General features: G+C 37.0%; 1 protein-coding gene across 1 annotated transcript; it reads left to right on the forward strand.

Moving 5' to 3' along the window:
* The first annotated feature begins 9,361 nt into the window (after nucleotides 1-9,361).
* On the forward strand, nucleotides 9,362-12,003 carry FUT9 (fucosyltransferase 9). The gene has a single exon (XM_006044588.4). The coding sequence runs from the start codon at nucleotides 9,803-9,805 to the stop codon at nucleotides 10,880-10,882; it is 1,080 nt and encodes a 359-aa protein (XP_006044650.3). The 5' UTR covers nucleotides 9,362-9,802; the 3' UTR covers nucleotides 10,883-12,003.
* The last annotated feature ends 4,602 nt before the right edge of the window (nucleotides 12,004-16,605 follow it).

Raw genomic sequence — 16,605 nt, forward strand, 5'->3', positions numbered from 1 at the left:
CTTTCAGAATTTTTCAGTTTATTGTGATCCACACAGTCAAGGGTTTTGGCATAATCAATAAAGCAGAAATAGATGTTTTTCTGGAACTCTCTTGCTTTTTCAATGATCTAGCAGATATTGGCAATTTGATCTCTGGTCCCTCTGCCTTTTCTAAATCCAGCTTGACTTCTGGAAGTTCACCGTTCATGTATTGTTGAAGCCTGGCTTAGAGAATTTGAGCATTACTTAACTAGTGTGTGAGATGAGTGCAATTGTGCGGTAGTTTGAGCATTCTTTGACATTGCCTTTTTTTGGGACTGGAATGAAAACTGACCATTTCCAGACGTGGCCATTGCTGAGTTTTCCAAATTAGCTGGCATACTGAGTACAGCATCATCTTTTAGGATTCGAATAGCTCAACTAGAATTCTTTCACCTCCCTTAGCTTTGTTTGTAGTGATGCTTCCTAAAGCCCACTTGACTTCACATTCCAGATGTCTTGCTCTAGGTGAGTGATCACACCATCGTGGTTATCTGGGTCATGAAGATCTTTTTTACTTGGTTCTTCTGTGTATTCTTGCCACCTCTTCTTAATATCTTCTGCTTCTGTTAGGTCCATACAATTTCTGTCCTTTATTGAGCCCATCTTTGCATGGAATGTTCCCTTGGTATCTCTGATTTTCTTGAAGAGATCTCTAGTCTTTCCTATTCTGTTGTTTTCCTCTATTTCTTTGCACTGATCACTAAGGAAGGCTTTCTTATCTCTCCTTCCTATTCTTTGGAACTCTGCATTCAAATGGGTATATCTTTCCTTTTCTCCTTTGCTTTTTGCTTCTCTTCTTTTCATAGCTATTTGTAAGGCCTGCTCAGATAGCCATTTTGCTTTTTTGCATTTCTTTTTCTTAGGGATGGTCTTGCTCCCTGTCTCCTGTATAATGTCATGAACCTCTGTCCATAGTTGATCAGGCACTCTGTCTATCAGATCTAGTCCCTTAAATCTATTTCTCATTTCTACTGTAGTATAATAGTTAGGGATTTGATTTAGGTCATACTTGAATGGACTAGTAGTTTCCCTACTTTCTTCAATTTAAGTCTGAATTTGGCAATAAGGAGTTCATGATCTGAGCCACAGGCAGCTTCCAGTCTTATTTTTGCTGACTATATAGAGCTTCTCCATCTTTGACTGCAAAGAATATAATCAATCTGATTTTGATATTGACCATCTGGTGATGTTCATGTGTAGAGTCTTCTCTTGTGTTGTTGGAAGAGGGTGTTTGCTATCACCAGTGTGTTCTCTTGACAAAATTCTATTAGCCTTTGTGCTGCTTCATTCTGTACTCCAAGGCCAAATTTGACTGTTACTCCAGGTGTTTCTTGAAGTGAAGTGAAGTGAAGTGAAATGAAGTCGATCAGTCGTGTCCGACTCTTTGTGACCCCATGGACTGTATCCTACCGGGCTCATCTGTCCATGGGATTTTCCAAGCAAGAGTACTGGGGTGGGTTGCCATTTCCTTTTCCAGAGGATCTGCCCAACCTAGGGATTGTACCCAGGTCTCCCTCATTGTAGGCAGATGCTTTACTGTCTGAGCCACAAGGAACTTCCTACTTTTGCATTCCTGTTGCCTATAATGAAAAGGACATCTTTTTGGTGTTAGTTCCAGAAGGTCTTGTAGGTCTTCATAGAATTGTTCAACTTCAGCTTCTTCAGCAATACTGGTTGGGGCATAGACTTGGATTACCGTGATATTGAATGGTTTGCCTTGGAAATGAACAGAGATCATTCTGTCGTTTTTGAGATTGCATTCAAGTACTGCATTTCAGACTCTTTTGTTTACTATGATGGCTACTCCATTTCTTCTAAGGGATTCTTGCCCACAGTAGTAGATATAATGCTCATCTGAGTTAAATTCACCCATTCCAGTCCATTTTAGTTTGCTGAATCCTAAAATGTCAATGTTCACTCTTGCCATCTCCTGTTTGACCACTTGCAATTTGCCTTGATTTATGGACCTGACATTTCAGGTTTCTATGCAATGTTGTTCTTTACAGCATCAGGAAAGAGACTTGCTTCCATCACCAGTAACGTCCACAACTGGGTGTTGTTTTTGCTTTGGCTCCCTCTCTTCATTCTTCTGGAGTTATTTCTCCACTGATCTCCATTAGCATATTGGGCACCTACCGTCCTGGGAGGTTCATCTTCCAGTGTCCTATCTTTTTGCCTTTTCATACTGTTCATGGTGTTCTCAAGGCAAGAATACTGAAGTAGTTTGCCATTCCCTTCTCCAGTGGACCACATTTATGAGAACTCTCCACCATGATCCAGATAATTGGGGATATATTTTGAAAGATTTAAGTTAGATACTTCATAAACTGCAGAAAGAAAAACTGGAAAAAAGAGAATCAATTGGGGTTTTGTTTTTTTCATTTTTGGCTTGATTATGGCTTTTGTTTTATTGTTTGTTTTGATTTCTTTGTTTCAAGAAATATAATCAATTATAACTAATATAAACAAAAAGAAAATTATTATGTTTATGGAGTAGCTCTTGGAACTGAAGGAATATCTCAAGAACCAAGCCCAGGAAGGCAGGGTCCTGAGTAGCTCCTTGGTGGCAGGTAGCAGAGTTTATATAAGTCTTCTCAGGGAACTCCAGTGTGATTAATTATCTCCAACATTTTTCTTTCTTGGCCCTTACATGCAAGTTTTAAAGTCCCAGAGAGAGAGAGAGAGAGAGTTTGAATGATCTGGCATCCATCCTCAATAGTGGTTAAGAAAAAGTCACAAAGATTGCACACAGGAAAGGAGAGGTATATCCTGATAGGCAATTGGGATGCTATTATCAGAAGAAAAGTGAGTGGTTGCCAGACAGTAAAAACCAGGAAATATCTGCCACAGAATCTAAACACAATATGCTTACAAAGCAAACTTTTGTGAAAAGGCTGATTTCATGATCTGTTGAAAGACTCTGCTTGCTGCTGCTGCTGCTAGTTCACTATAATTTGTTTCCTTATGTATTGTATCCAGACATTAATACTAATGAGTTATGTTTTGTACTTAGGGGAGATTGTGTGTATGTAGTTAGAAATAGTAATAATTTGCACAGAAATCAGAAAGAATCTATTATTCCAAAAGATTTCAGCTGTTATGAGAACTCTGATTCTTGACTAACAAGAAATAATAATGTAATAGCAAACACGTGTTTTCTATGGTCCAGGCAGAGAAGGAAATGGCAACCCACTCCAGTACTCGTGCCTGTACTTGCCACTCCAATACTCTTGCTTGTCCACTCCAATACTTGTAATTGCCAATCCAATACTCTTGCGTGTCCACTCCAATTCTTGTAATTGCCACTCCAATACTCTTGCTTGTCCATGGGGTCGCACAGAGTCAGTCACAACTGAAGCGACCTAGCATGTATGCATGCATTGGAGAAGGAAATGGCAACCCACTCCAGTATTCTTGCCTGGAGAATCCCAGGGACGGGGGAGCCTGGTGGGCTGCCATCTATGGGGTCGCACAGAGCTGGACACAACTGAAACGACTTAGCAGCAGTAGCAGCAGCAGCATGTATACATGCATTGGAGAAGGAAATGGCAATGCACTCCAGTATTCTTGCCTGGAGAATCCCAGGGACGGAGGAGCCTGGTGGGCTGCCATCTATGGGGTCGCACAGAGCTGGACACAACTGAAACGACTTAGCAGCAGTAGCAGCAGCAGCATGTATACATGCATTGGAGAAGGAAATGGCAATGCACTCCAGTATTCTTGCCTGGAGAATCCCAGGGACGGAGGAGCCTGGTGGGCTGCCATCTATGGGGTCACACAGAGTCAGACATGACTGAAGCGACTTAGCAGCAGTAGCAGCATGGTCCAGGCACTATAGGAAGCACCTTAAAATTTTTACTTTATATAACAGGAAAGAAGTTGCAATGTGAATATATAGGGCAACCCTTGTTTTTTAAACTATTTCTAATTTCAATCCACCTATCAATTTTTGGTGATTCATTTCAGGTTTTGGGGGTTGATCTGGGTTGATCTCTAGATGCCCAAGTAGATCCAAAGTTCTGTTCAAAGGGTTTGTGATTTTTATGCGTTTTTACTGAAGATTAAAAAGTTTGCCTTAACAGAAGTAGTTTGATTATGAATTTGCACAACATATAGAAAAGGTACCAAATAGGGATTATCAAAGATGTTGACCCAAGGACTCATAATGGCATAAGGGAAGAACTTCTTCCAACCCCACATCCTAGCTAGTGTGAAATAGAGAGGTGGATTGAAGAGGAGGTAGTGACTGCAATCTAGGAATAAAGACCAAGTGGCAAGTTACAAACCTAACTATTCTGTTCTATCTTAAACTTTTAGGCAAGTATTGTATAATACTCCATAGTATATCCGCATTTCTTTCTTTCTTTTCTAAAATTGAAGTATAGTTGCTTTATAATGATGTGTTAGTTTCAGATTAAGGCTATATATATATATATATATATATTCTTTTTCAATGAAACAGAAGACAAAAAAAAATCCAAAATGTAGTACTTGGATGCAATCTCAAAAATGACAGAACGATCTCTGTTTGTTTCCAAGGCAAACCATTCAGTATCACAGTAATCCAAGTCTATGTCCCAACCAGGAATGCTGAAGAAGCTGAAGTTGAACAGTTCTATTAAGACCCACAAGACCTTCTAGAACTAACACCAGAAAAATATGTCCATTATATTATAGGGGACTGAAATCCAAAAGTAGGAAGTCAAGAAGTGGAGTAACAGGCAAATTTGGCCTTTGGAGTACAGGGCAAAGGCTAATAGGGTTTTGCCAAGAGAATGCACTGGTCATACCAAACACACTTTTCCAACAATACAAGAGAAGACTCTACACATGGACATCACCAGATGGTCAATACCGAAATCAGATTGATTCTTTCTTTCCAGCCAAAGATGGAAAAGCTCTATACAGTCAGAAAAAACAAGACCAGGAGCTGACATTGGCTCATATCATGAACTCCTTTTTGCCAAATTCAGACTTGAATTGAAGAAAGTAGGGAAACCCAGTAGACCATTCAGGTATGACCTAAATCAAATCCCCTACGATTATACAATGGGAGTGATAAATAGATTCAAGGGATTAGATTGGATAGACATAGTGCCTGAAGAAATATGGACAGAAGTTCATGACATTATATGGGAGGCAGTGATAAAGACCTTCCCCAAGAAAAAGAAATGCAAAATGGCAAAATGGTTGTCAGATGAGGCCTTGAAAATAGCTATGAAAAGAAGTGAAAAGCAAAGGAGAAAAGAAAAGACATGCCCATTTGAATGCAGAGTTCCAAAGAATAGGAAGGAGAGATAAGAAAGCCTTCCTTAGTGATCAGTGCAAAGAAATAGAGGAAAACAATAGAACGGGAAAGACTAGAGATCTATTCAAGGAAATTAGAGATACCAAGGTAATTTTTCATGCAAAGATGGGCTCAATAAAGGAAAGAAGTAGTATGGACCTAACAGAAGCAGAAGATAGTAAGAAGAGGTGGCAAGACTACACAGAAGAACTATCCAAAAAAGATCTTCATGACCCAGATAACCACGCTGGTGTGATCACTCACCTAGAGCCAGACATCCTGGAATGTGAAGTCGAGTGGGCTTTAGAAAGCATCACAACGAACAAAGCTAGTGGAGGTGATGGAATTCCAGTTGAACTATTTCAAATCCTAAAAGATGATGCTGTGAAAGTGCTGCACTCAATATGCCAGCAAATTTGGGAAACTCAGCAGTGGCCACAGGACTGGAAAGGTCAGTTTTCATTCCAATCCCAAAGAAAGGCAATGCCAAAGAATGTTCAAACTAATGCAAAATTGCAACTCATCTCACATGCTAGTAAAGTAATGCTCAAAATTCTCCAAGCCAGGTTCAACACTATGTGAACCATGACCTTCCAGATGTTCAAACTGGATTTAGAAAAGGCAGATGAACCAGAGATCAAATTGCCAACATTTGCTGGATCATTGAAAAAGCAAGAGAGTTCCAGAAAAACATCTACTTCTGCTTCATTGACTATGCCAAAGCTTTTGACGGTGTGGATCACCACAAGCTTGGAAAATTCCGAAAGAGATGGGAATACCAGACCACCTGACCTGGCTCCTGAGAAATCTGTATGCAGGTCAAGATACAACAGTTAGAACTGGACATGGAACAATGGGCTGGTTCCAAATAGGAAAAGGAGTATGTCGAGGCTTTATATTGTCACCCTGCTTATTTAACTTATATGCAGAGTACATCATGAGAAACGCTGGGCTGGATGAAGCACAGGCTGGAATCAAGATTTCCAGGAGGAATATCAATAACCTCAGATATGCAGATGACACCACACTTATGGCAGAAGGCGAAGAACTAAAGAGCCTTTTGATGAAAGTGAAAGAGGAGAGTGAAAAAGTTGGCTTAAACTCAGCTTTCAGAAAACTAAGATCATGGCATCTGGTCCCATCACTTCATGGCAAACAGGTGGGGAAACAGTGGAAACAGTGGCAGACTCTATTTTTTTGGACTCCAAAATCACTTCAGATGATGACTGCAATGCAACCATGAAATTAAAAGACGTTTTCTCCTTGGAAGAAAAGCTATGACCAACCTAGACAGCATATTAAAAAGCAGAGATATGACTTTGCCAACAAAAGTCCATCTAGTCAAAGCTGTGGTTTTTCCAGTGGTCATATATGGTTGTTAGAGTTGGACTGTAAAGAAAGCTGAGCGCCGAAGAATTGATGCTTTTGAACTGTGATGTTAGAGAAGACTCTTGAGATTCCCTTGGAGTGCAAGGAGATCTAGCCAGTCCATCCTAAAGGAAATCAATCCTGAATATTCATTGGAAGGACTGATGCTGAAGCTGATACTTGGCCACCTGATGCAAAGAACTAACTCATTTGAAAAGACCCTGATGCTGAAAAAATTTGAAGGCAGGAGAAGAAGGGGGAAACGAGGATGAGATGGTTGGAAGGCATCACTAACTCAATGGCCATGAGTTTGAGTAAACTCCAGGAGTTGGTGATGGACAAGGAGGCCTGACAGGCTATAGTCCATGGGGTTGCAAAGAGTCAGACATGACTGAATGACTGAACTGAGCTGAAGTGAATTCTTTTTCAGATTGTTTTCCATTATGTTATTGTTCCTTGTGCTATACAGTAGAACCTTGTTGTTCATCTATTTTATATATAGCATTGTTTATCTGTTAATCCAAAACTCTTAATTTATCCCTGCCTCCCTTTCACCTTGGGTAAACATAAGTTTGTTTTCTATTTCTGTGAGTCTATTTTTATTTTGTAAATAGGATCTTTTGATACCATTTTTTACATTCATAAATAGTACCATATGATATTTGTCTTTGTCTGACTTACTTCACTTAGTATGATAATTTCTAGGTCTACCCATGTTGCTACAAATGGCATTATTTCATTCTTTTTTATGGCTATGCAATATTCCATTTTATATATGTGTCACATCTTCTTTATCCATTCATCTTTCAACAGACATTTAGGTTACTTCCATGTCTCTGGTATTGTGAATAGCACTGCTAAGAATACTGGGGTCCATGTATCTTTTCAGATTAGATCTTTTCCAGGCGTATTCCTGTTTGTTTCCATTTAAAATTAAGGTTCAAAACACACACATGCCAAAGTGGAATTACCACACCTTGAAGAAGTCTCCTATTCTTAGTTTTCACGTTTCTGTCCCTAATACCTTGAGGTATATTTATGGTTTGAAAATCACAACCTGAACCTTTTCTTTTCCAAGTTCTTCTATCCTTTAATGCTCAGTAGATCATTCTTAAAGTATGACCAAAGGTCTCTTTATGGAGACTGCCATTATACACATGCCAATTCTTACAAATAGTACTTTTACTGAAGTTTCTGTTATTTTTAATGCTGTAGTCTTTAAACTATATTTCTTCATATTACTTTAAAGTATTAAAATGATTTAAAGACTTTAATTATACTCTTTATTGTTAAAATTAACTTTATGTTTATATGTATTGCTGTCTCTGGTGAGAGCTATCGTAACAAACTGCAAGTTATTTAAATATAGGTTATATGAGAAATTCAAGACATGTTAGGTGTCCAACTGAATTTTAGTAATGAGGAATAGGTGAAAAAGTTCTTGTCAAAGGGAAGTCAATTTGGCTCCAAGAGGCAAAGTTTTCTGACAGCTTCTGTAAAAAGCAGGTGTTACTGAGTAACAGCTCTGTTGTTTAGTAATTGACCCCAATACCAGTGGAAAGTTGAGAGCATAGACGATATGCAGAGAGTTAACAAGAAGAACTTCAAGAAACTCAGAATGTCCAGGAATCAGGAAAATTTAGAGGCACATAATGGAAGGAATATTGTGTCTGCCTAGCAACAGTTTTTCCCATTTGGCCAAATAAAGTGTTGTGGGACTAAAATGTACTATATGCCAACTTTGGGATGCAACAGAGAGAGTCAAAACTGGGAAAATTTGCTCAACTACTGGTAAGAATACCTGTAAGTCATTTCATTCTATAAAGCAATATGTGTTAAATATACCAATAAAGCAACTAAGTATAATTTCATTCATTCATACTTTGTTTATTTTTATTTATCTAGTTACCAATGCTTATACCTTGAGAATCCACCTGAGGTACTCAGCAATCCACCCATTCATTTATGCAGTATACATAGCATCTACTAAGCATCTATTAAGCACCTACTGTAACCTGGTGATGAGGATATAACCATGAGAAACAAAGCTTCTCATGAAGCTTACGTTCTGGTATCATCAAGATGACTGTATTCTCTGGCTGCAGCCTAGAGAATCAATGATTATAAAAATGGAGTCATCAAGTGCCTAGATTCTGGACCCAGAGCCTGTGTTTAAAAGAATGCTCTGCCACTGACTATGCATGACTTTGGAGTTTCTTAACCATTTGGGACCTCAATTTCTTCATGAATGAGATGAGAATATAATGAGTTAGTACATATACTTACACAGAGATACACACACATGTAAATATATGAATTAATACATATATTGTTAATGTAAGTCCTCATATTAATGCATGGCACTAATGAGCACCAGATAACTGTCAGGTATTGTTATTATTAAGGGAAACTGATCAAAATTTAACTCATGGGTAAATGGTGGTAGTGTTAGTCACTAAATAGTGTCCAACTCTTTGAAGCCCTATGAACTGTAGCCCACCAGGCTCCTCTGTCCATGGGATTTCCCAGGCAAGAATACTAGAGTTGGTTGCCATTTCCTTCTCCAAGGCATCTTCCTGACTCAGGGATTGAACCCACATCTCCTGCATTGGCGGGCAGATTCTATACCACTGAGCCACCAGGGAAGCCCTCACTTATATAAAGGGCAGAGATTAGAGAAATCAAAACAGTAAAACTTGAGGTGCCAATGCACCTCAATGGATTACTGTTGCTTGTATTACTTGTTCAAAGAGAATTTAGAAGGCAAGAATCAGCATAATTCAATGGGTAAGCTACCTATTTTTGGCCCTCAATTTCCTCATTCTGCACAGAAGAGGGGATAAAAGACCTCATTGATAGGGGTAATGTGTTCAAAGTGCTTGGCAGCAAGCCTAGTTGAGAGTGAGTGTTTAGGAAACAGGTATTGTTTGCAACTTGATTTTATTGAGCAGACACTATGTTTAGTTTTGGGTGACATTGGAAAAGAAAATGCAGTTGATTTTATGATTAAGTGTATTTTAGGATGTACCAGCTATTTATCTCAAAATGCATTTGTGATTAACTCTTCATCCCTACCTCTACCTACTCCTCTATCTTTCTTTCCCTTTCTGTTTCACAGAAAAAATTATGACCTCAGCATCCAAAGGAATTCTCCGCCCATTTTTAATTGTCTGCATTATCCTGGCCTGCTTCATGGTGTGTCTGTTCATTTACATCAAGCCCACCAATAGCTGGATCTTCAGCCCGATGGAGTCAGCCAGCTCAGTGCTGAAAATGAAAAATTTCTTCTCCACCAAAACTGGTGATTTTAATGAAACTACTATTCTGATTTGGGTGTGGCCATTTGGGCAGACCTTTGACCTTACATCTTGCCAAGCAATGTTCAACATCCAAGGATGCCATCTCACGACAGACCGTTCTCTGTACAACAAGTCTCACGCAGTTCTGATCCACCACCGAGACATCAGTTGGGATCTGACCAATTTACCTCAGCAGGCGAGGCCACCCTTCCAGAAATGGATTTGGATGAATTTGGAATCACCGACTCACACACCACAGAAGAGTGGCATTGAGCACCTGTTCAACCTAACTCTGACTTATCGCCGCGACTCAGATATCCAAGTGCCTTATGGTTTCTTGACCGTAAGCACAAACCCCTTCGTGTTTGAAGTGCCAAACAAAGAGAAGTTAGTGTGCTGGGTTGTAAGTAACTGGAACCCTGAGCATGCCAGGGTCAAGTATTACAATGAGCTAAGCAAAAGCATTGAAATCCATACCTATGGGCAAGCATTTGGAGAATATGTGACTGATAAAAATTTGATTCCTACCATATCTACTTGCAAATTTTATCTTTCCTTTGAAAACTCAATCCACAAAGATTACATCACAGAAAAGCTCTACAATGCTTTTCTGGCTGGCTCTGTGCCTGTTGTTTTGGGGCCATCTAGGGAAAACTATGAGAATTATATTCCAGCAGATTCATTCATTCATGTGGAAGATTATAACTCTCCCAGTGAGCTAGCTAAGTATCTGAAGGAAGTAGACAAAAACAATAAATTATACCTTAGTTACTTTAACTGGAGGAAAGATTTCACAGTAAATCTTCCTCGATTTTGGGAATCACATGCATGCTTGGCTTGTGACCATGTGAAAAGGCATCAGGAGTATAAATCCGTTGGTAATTTAGAGAAATGGTTTTGGAATTAAAGTTTTACATCATTTGCACATTTGACAAATCATTTTGATGAGATATTATCTGGGTTTTAAGGATGAGAAGAGACATTATTCTGCTTTTGTGTCATAATTTATTTGTATCACTCTCTTGGGTGACATGTATATTTTGATGGAGATTTTTAAGAGTGCAGCATCAGCAATCACTCCACTTGGTTTTAAATTATCTTATATATACCTAATTATGTGACCTGAAAAATAATTTATTATTCTCTATCATTTGTAAACCTTTTTTTTTTCATATTTTTGTTGTTATCTCTAATGTAACTGTGATTTGATTGTTGTTCCTAAACTGATCAGTTGTTTCATCCACTTGGTAAATGAAAACACATATTTTCAAATATGAAATATTTTCATTAAACATTATCATCTCTAGTTCCCAGTTGGCATAATGAAGCAAAGGAAAATCAATTTGTAATTGAATTCTAACTTCTTTGACTTTGAAGTTGAACAATGTGTAACTTTCTCTATTTGATCTGTTTTTCACCTGTTTGTTACGTTTGTGAGTGCAGAATTATTCATGTAGTGAATAAGCCAGATAGTGGAGCAGAACTGTTCTATTCAGGAAGCTATTAGGCTTCTCGTTTATTTTCATTAAGTTGACTTGCAAATGCAGTCACTTGTTCTCATGATATTAAGCTAAATTACTTAAGTATTTTTAAATATCCAATTTGGGGTGATTTTTTGGTACCTGGGAAATAATCCTAGTAACACTTAAGAAAAGCTAAGATAGTTTTCTTCCTGATCTTAACACTCATTATTATAATAAAACAAATAATCTCATCAAGTGACAAGGGAAAAGGGTAAGTGTAGATACAAGTCATGTTTATAAATGGTACATTTATGTACAGTTTTTAACATATCAATTTAAAATATTTTTTTCCAAAGGCCCAATGTCTAAAACATTTTCCTATACCTATGGACATCTAAATTGAATATTTGAGATGTTTGTCCTATTATTTAAAAGAGTCTAAATAAAATTAGGGCTTCCCTGGTGACTCAGATGGTAAAGAATCTGCCTGCAATGTGGGAGACCTGGGTTTGATCCCTGGGTTGGGAAGATCCCCTGGAGAATGGAAAGGCCACCCACTCCAGTATTCTGGCCTAGAGAATTCCATGGACTGTATAGTCCATGGGGACACAAAGAGTCATACACGACTGAGCAACTTGGCTAAATAAAATTTTCATCAAGGTGTTAAGTATAAAATGTTAAACATAATAAAGTGGGAGTCAATAGGGAACACATGCTAACACAAAATGAGACCTCAATGCATATTTGTTGAATTAATAAATGTATGACATTTAATGTCATCAGAAAAGCTTTGCTTATTCCAATAAAGTGACAGCTCTAGTCTAGAGTTGCTAACTTGAGATGATGTTTTATATCCATTTTTGTAATTATCCATAAATGGCAATATGACCATCACCCTCAGGGTTTTATAGAACCCGAGTAAACTTTCATTACACTAGGTTTTTAGAGAATTCACCCCTGAACTTGCAGTTGCTGTACAGTGTTTCTCCTCCATAAGGTTAAGGGCTGGATATAAGCAGAGAACAGTAGATGTGAAAAGATGGGACTCTAAGGATTCTCAAATAAACCATTTCCCAAAAGAATCTTTAATGACTTTATTCCAGTCAGACCAAAAACCCATCAAAAGTGTTAGAATGTACTGATGACATCTATTTGAGTCTGTTTGTGAATTATTCTTATAGTCCTCTATATCAATAGAACTCAAATCCACAATTTTCTACATCAAATGGAAGCTAGACAGAGAGGCAAATTTGAATTCAGAAAGCAGGAGTTTATGTCCAACAATCCAGTCTGCCTTCTGAGGAAAGGAGCTCTCAGTACCACTAGAAGGATTTGAACCGAGGAAAATTATTGCATTGGTTGAAGGACTGTTTGATCTTCAGGTTCATTCCTTTACCCGTGATTGAACAGGCTCCTTGTGTCAGGCAAGGCCCTGACCAGAGAAAAGATGAACAAGGTACCATCACTGCCTTAAAGGAACTTACCATTAAGTCGAGAGATAAGGAAAACTTTCTTTGAGTCTATGTTTAGGCACATATTACTCTGAATGAAATTTATATGAGTCACTGCTGATTTAATGAAAATAAGATAATAAATTTCTCCAACTTATTAGCTCCAGTTTCTGTTTCTGAGCCACAGACTTTGTTTATTCATTTGACCCAATGGAAGATGCCTGTCATATTATCTCTTATAACTGGATAGCATCCAGAAATCGCATGTCTGTGTAGGTGCCCTCATAGATAAGGAAAGATTTCCACCCTCATTTATTTCATTATGTTCAAATAGATCAAACATTTATGTTTACATTGTTATCTTTTTGACCTACTAAAAAGTGTAGGGATCTAAAAAGAATGTATTACTAACAAATTTAGAAATATCTACTTTCTTCAAAAGCAGAAAAGCATTCAATAAAAAGCCTTTACTGCCTTGGATGCTCATGATTTCAAAGAACCAAGAAACCTGAGGGCAGTACCCTTATTGTCAACTATGAGTTTGGTCTCTTTCTTAGTCTGAGACTATAATTATATTCTGATAATATGACTCAAGCTAAGGCAATAATACTAAGTGACTAACTAGCACATCTGTATATTAAAAATCCATTCTCAAGTCTCCAAAGAATAAGTTTTCTTAATTTGAAGTGCCAAAAATGAATGAGTCAACTTCAGTTCTAGGTCCATTGATCAGTGAGTTTTAGGACTGGAAGAAATTATAGCAATGTTTACAAGCAAATCCTTTCATTCTACTTATGAGGTAACTAGATTCAAAGATAATATTTATTTAAGACATGTGTTCACATACTACACACACACACACACACACACAAACACCCCACCGCTATATTGACATAGCCAAGATTAGAATTTCAGAGTACTATCTCCCTGTTTTGTGTTCTTTTTTCATCATATTCTTACCTTATCACTGAAGTACATCTCAATTCTAAAAATGTGACTATCTTATTGGTATTATTAGGAGTTGTAGAATGTTATACTCTATGTTGAAGCATTTTGACTTAAAAAATATATACATATGGTCAATACAACGTGGAACTTGTTAGCATTCTTTTTGGTTTAAGTATCTAAGGAGTTGAGCAGAAGGAAGTAGGCTTTCACTACATTTTAAGTGAAATGCAACCCTCAAGATGGTGACTATTTCTCAGCTACTTCTTTAATAAATCCTGTGGATTACAATTCTTTTTAAGGATATCTCATGGTGAAAGATAAAGATTTGGCAAAACTGCTGGTTATAAAAACAACTTTGCCAGGAGGTAAACTGTGAATATAAAAAAAAAAAAAATAGTCCACTCAAAATGTTTTATTTAAAAATATAAAAAATATTTTACTTTCAATTATCTAAATATTTAAATATTATTCACTATAGGCCTTACTAGTAAAGAAATATAAATATTAATTATTATAGGCCATATTAATAAGAACATGTACTTAATTCTCCAAATCCAGGAGTAGGGCATATCTGGAAAAAAAAGACAGTCATAGTTTATGACAGCCATAAATTTGACAATATGAAGTACAAACTGAAAAGAATTATCTAAATAAGAAACCACTATCCACTTAAAAATTATATATTTACTACATAAATTCTGATAATCCCAGAATGTATAGAAATGCCTTCTGTTGTGAGGACTTAGAAAGCTCAGAGCATTTGAGGTATAAATTAACCAAATATTTAGAACTTATTTGCTGACCCTTTAAATTCCTGTCTTCAGTTGGAGGCTAAATATGGAAAGAATTAGAAACTATAGTTTTGAGATCTTTTTGCCTACCTATTTTCAAACTAGATTCCATGAGTCTTGAGGTAATCATCCATAAAATATCTCTATGACTTAATTACCAAAACAAGGCTTAGATCCTTACATTATGACTTTGTGCTTTATCATATCTTTGAGTGCCCTTAAACTCTGATCTAGTTTAAGGGAATTTCTTAATACATTAACTATAATCAAGCTGTTAAACACAATAAACTTTAGAATCTAAAAGATAAATCCAGTGCCTAGTATACAGGAGGGTCTCAACAAATATTTGTTGAATGAATAAACAGATTGCATTAGAGACCATGCAAAATATTTTTTTAAATGTGATGAGTTCCAGCTTCTTGGTACCCACCTGAGGTGATATACTTATTTCATTGGCCAGTTTGCTGCCTGAATGCAAAAGAAAGACATTTTAAGGTCTGTCTAGTCTTACTGCATTCTACAACCCCCAAAGAAGTAACAGTGCAAGAAAGATTAAGAACTTGGAACATGTTGAAATTCTATTCAAATATTAACATACTACCTGTTTTTAATAGGAAGAATAATTAGTTTTAAGCAGAATATAAAGTGCAAGCAGAATATAAAGCAAGTTTCTCCCAAACTATGCTTGTGAGAAATATCTTTCTTTCCTCCCTAACTGTGCTTTTTTTAAATATCACAAACATCAGTCGATTGAGATGGTATTTTTTTTCCTGGTGTTTCTCATCTAGAGATTTTGTAGCATTTTACAAATGGGTAAGCTCCACTACTACCAAAAGTCTTCTTCCTCTCAGTAATTCATATTGAATTAATTAATATCCACAAGCATTATATAAAACAGTTTACAGCATAAATGAACCACTCCAATATTCTTGCCTGGAAAATTCCATGGCCTTGTGGGCTACAGTCCATGGGGTCACAAAGAGTCAGACACAACTGAGCACACACGCAACGCAACAACAACAACAACATAAATGAGACTTTGCCAGCTAAATCAGAAATAGTAATGCCAGGCTGGGTTAGTTGTCCTAAAAACTGTAATTTGAGAAGACCACTTAACCTCTCTGGACCTTGCTGTCTGTAATGTTCCTTTTAGCTCTGTTACCCTCTCATCTAAGATCTAAATTGATGTTTGTGTGTGTTTGCAAAAGCAATTCCAATGACCATCATAAAGTAATATTTTAAAGGTAAATATTCCAAGAGATTTGCCTTTTACTTATCTGAATAGGCATTTAAAGTATAAAACTGATTATTAATCTAATATTTGGAAAGAATCCTAATCCAGTGCTTGAATATAGCAAGTGCTCAATTAACTAAGCCTGCTTCTTTAACTCCTTCCTCCTCTTAGTTCTCTACCTACTTCCTTTGCAATTTATGTGCTCACTATTCCCTGAGACCTTAATTGCCTGCAGAAAAATAACCATATATTGGGCATTATTTTCGAATATTTTAGATTTTTCTATACTGTCCACATTCTTATCAGAATAATGTAAAATTTTACTGATGCAAACATTTCAGGGAGGCAGTGGACCTGTATAGTCAATTCCTAGGTGATGGTAAAATAGTGGAGCTAATTTGAGTAAGTCAGGTTGAATACATCTGGATAATTGAGCTATTTTTTAAACTCATGTCTAATATATATTTATTCATTTGACTTAAATTAAATATATTTTAAAGAAGAATTTTTAAAAAACCTCTCAAACAGTAGCTACCTCTGTCAATATTAGTGAAAAGCCTGGTTCCTGGTTCACCTAACTTAGAAAAACCAGAGGTATTTATGAACAATACTAATTCCTAGGCCCAGCTTATGCAATTGGAATCTCTTCATATAAGTTTAAAAAAAATGCTTTTAATGCATGTCCTAAGTTAGATTTTTCCATGCTATATTTTGTGAACCATCATAAGACAATGGTTCTCCAA

This window comes from Bubalus bubalis, chromosome 10 (assembly GCF_019923935.1).
Source record: "Bubalus bubalis isolate 160015118507 breed Murrah chromosome 10, NDDB_SH_1, whole genome shotgun sequence".
In the NCBI taxonomy this organism is placed as follows: Eukaryota; Metazoa; Chordata; class Mammalia; order Artiodactyla; family Bovidae; genus Bubalus; species Bubalus bubalis.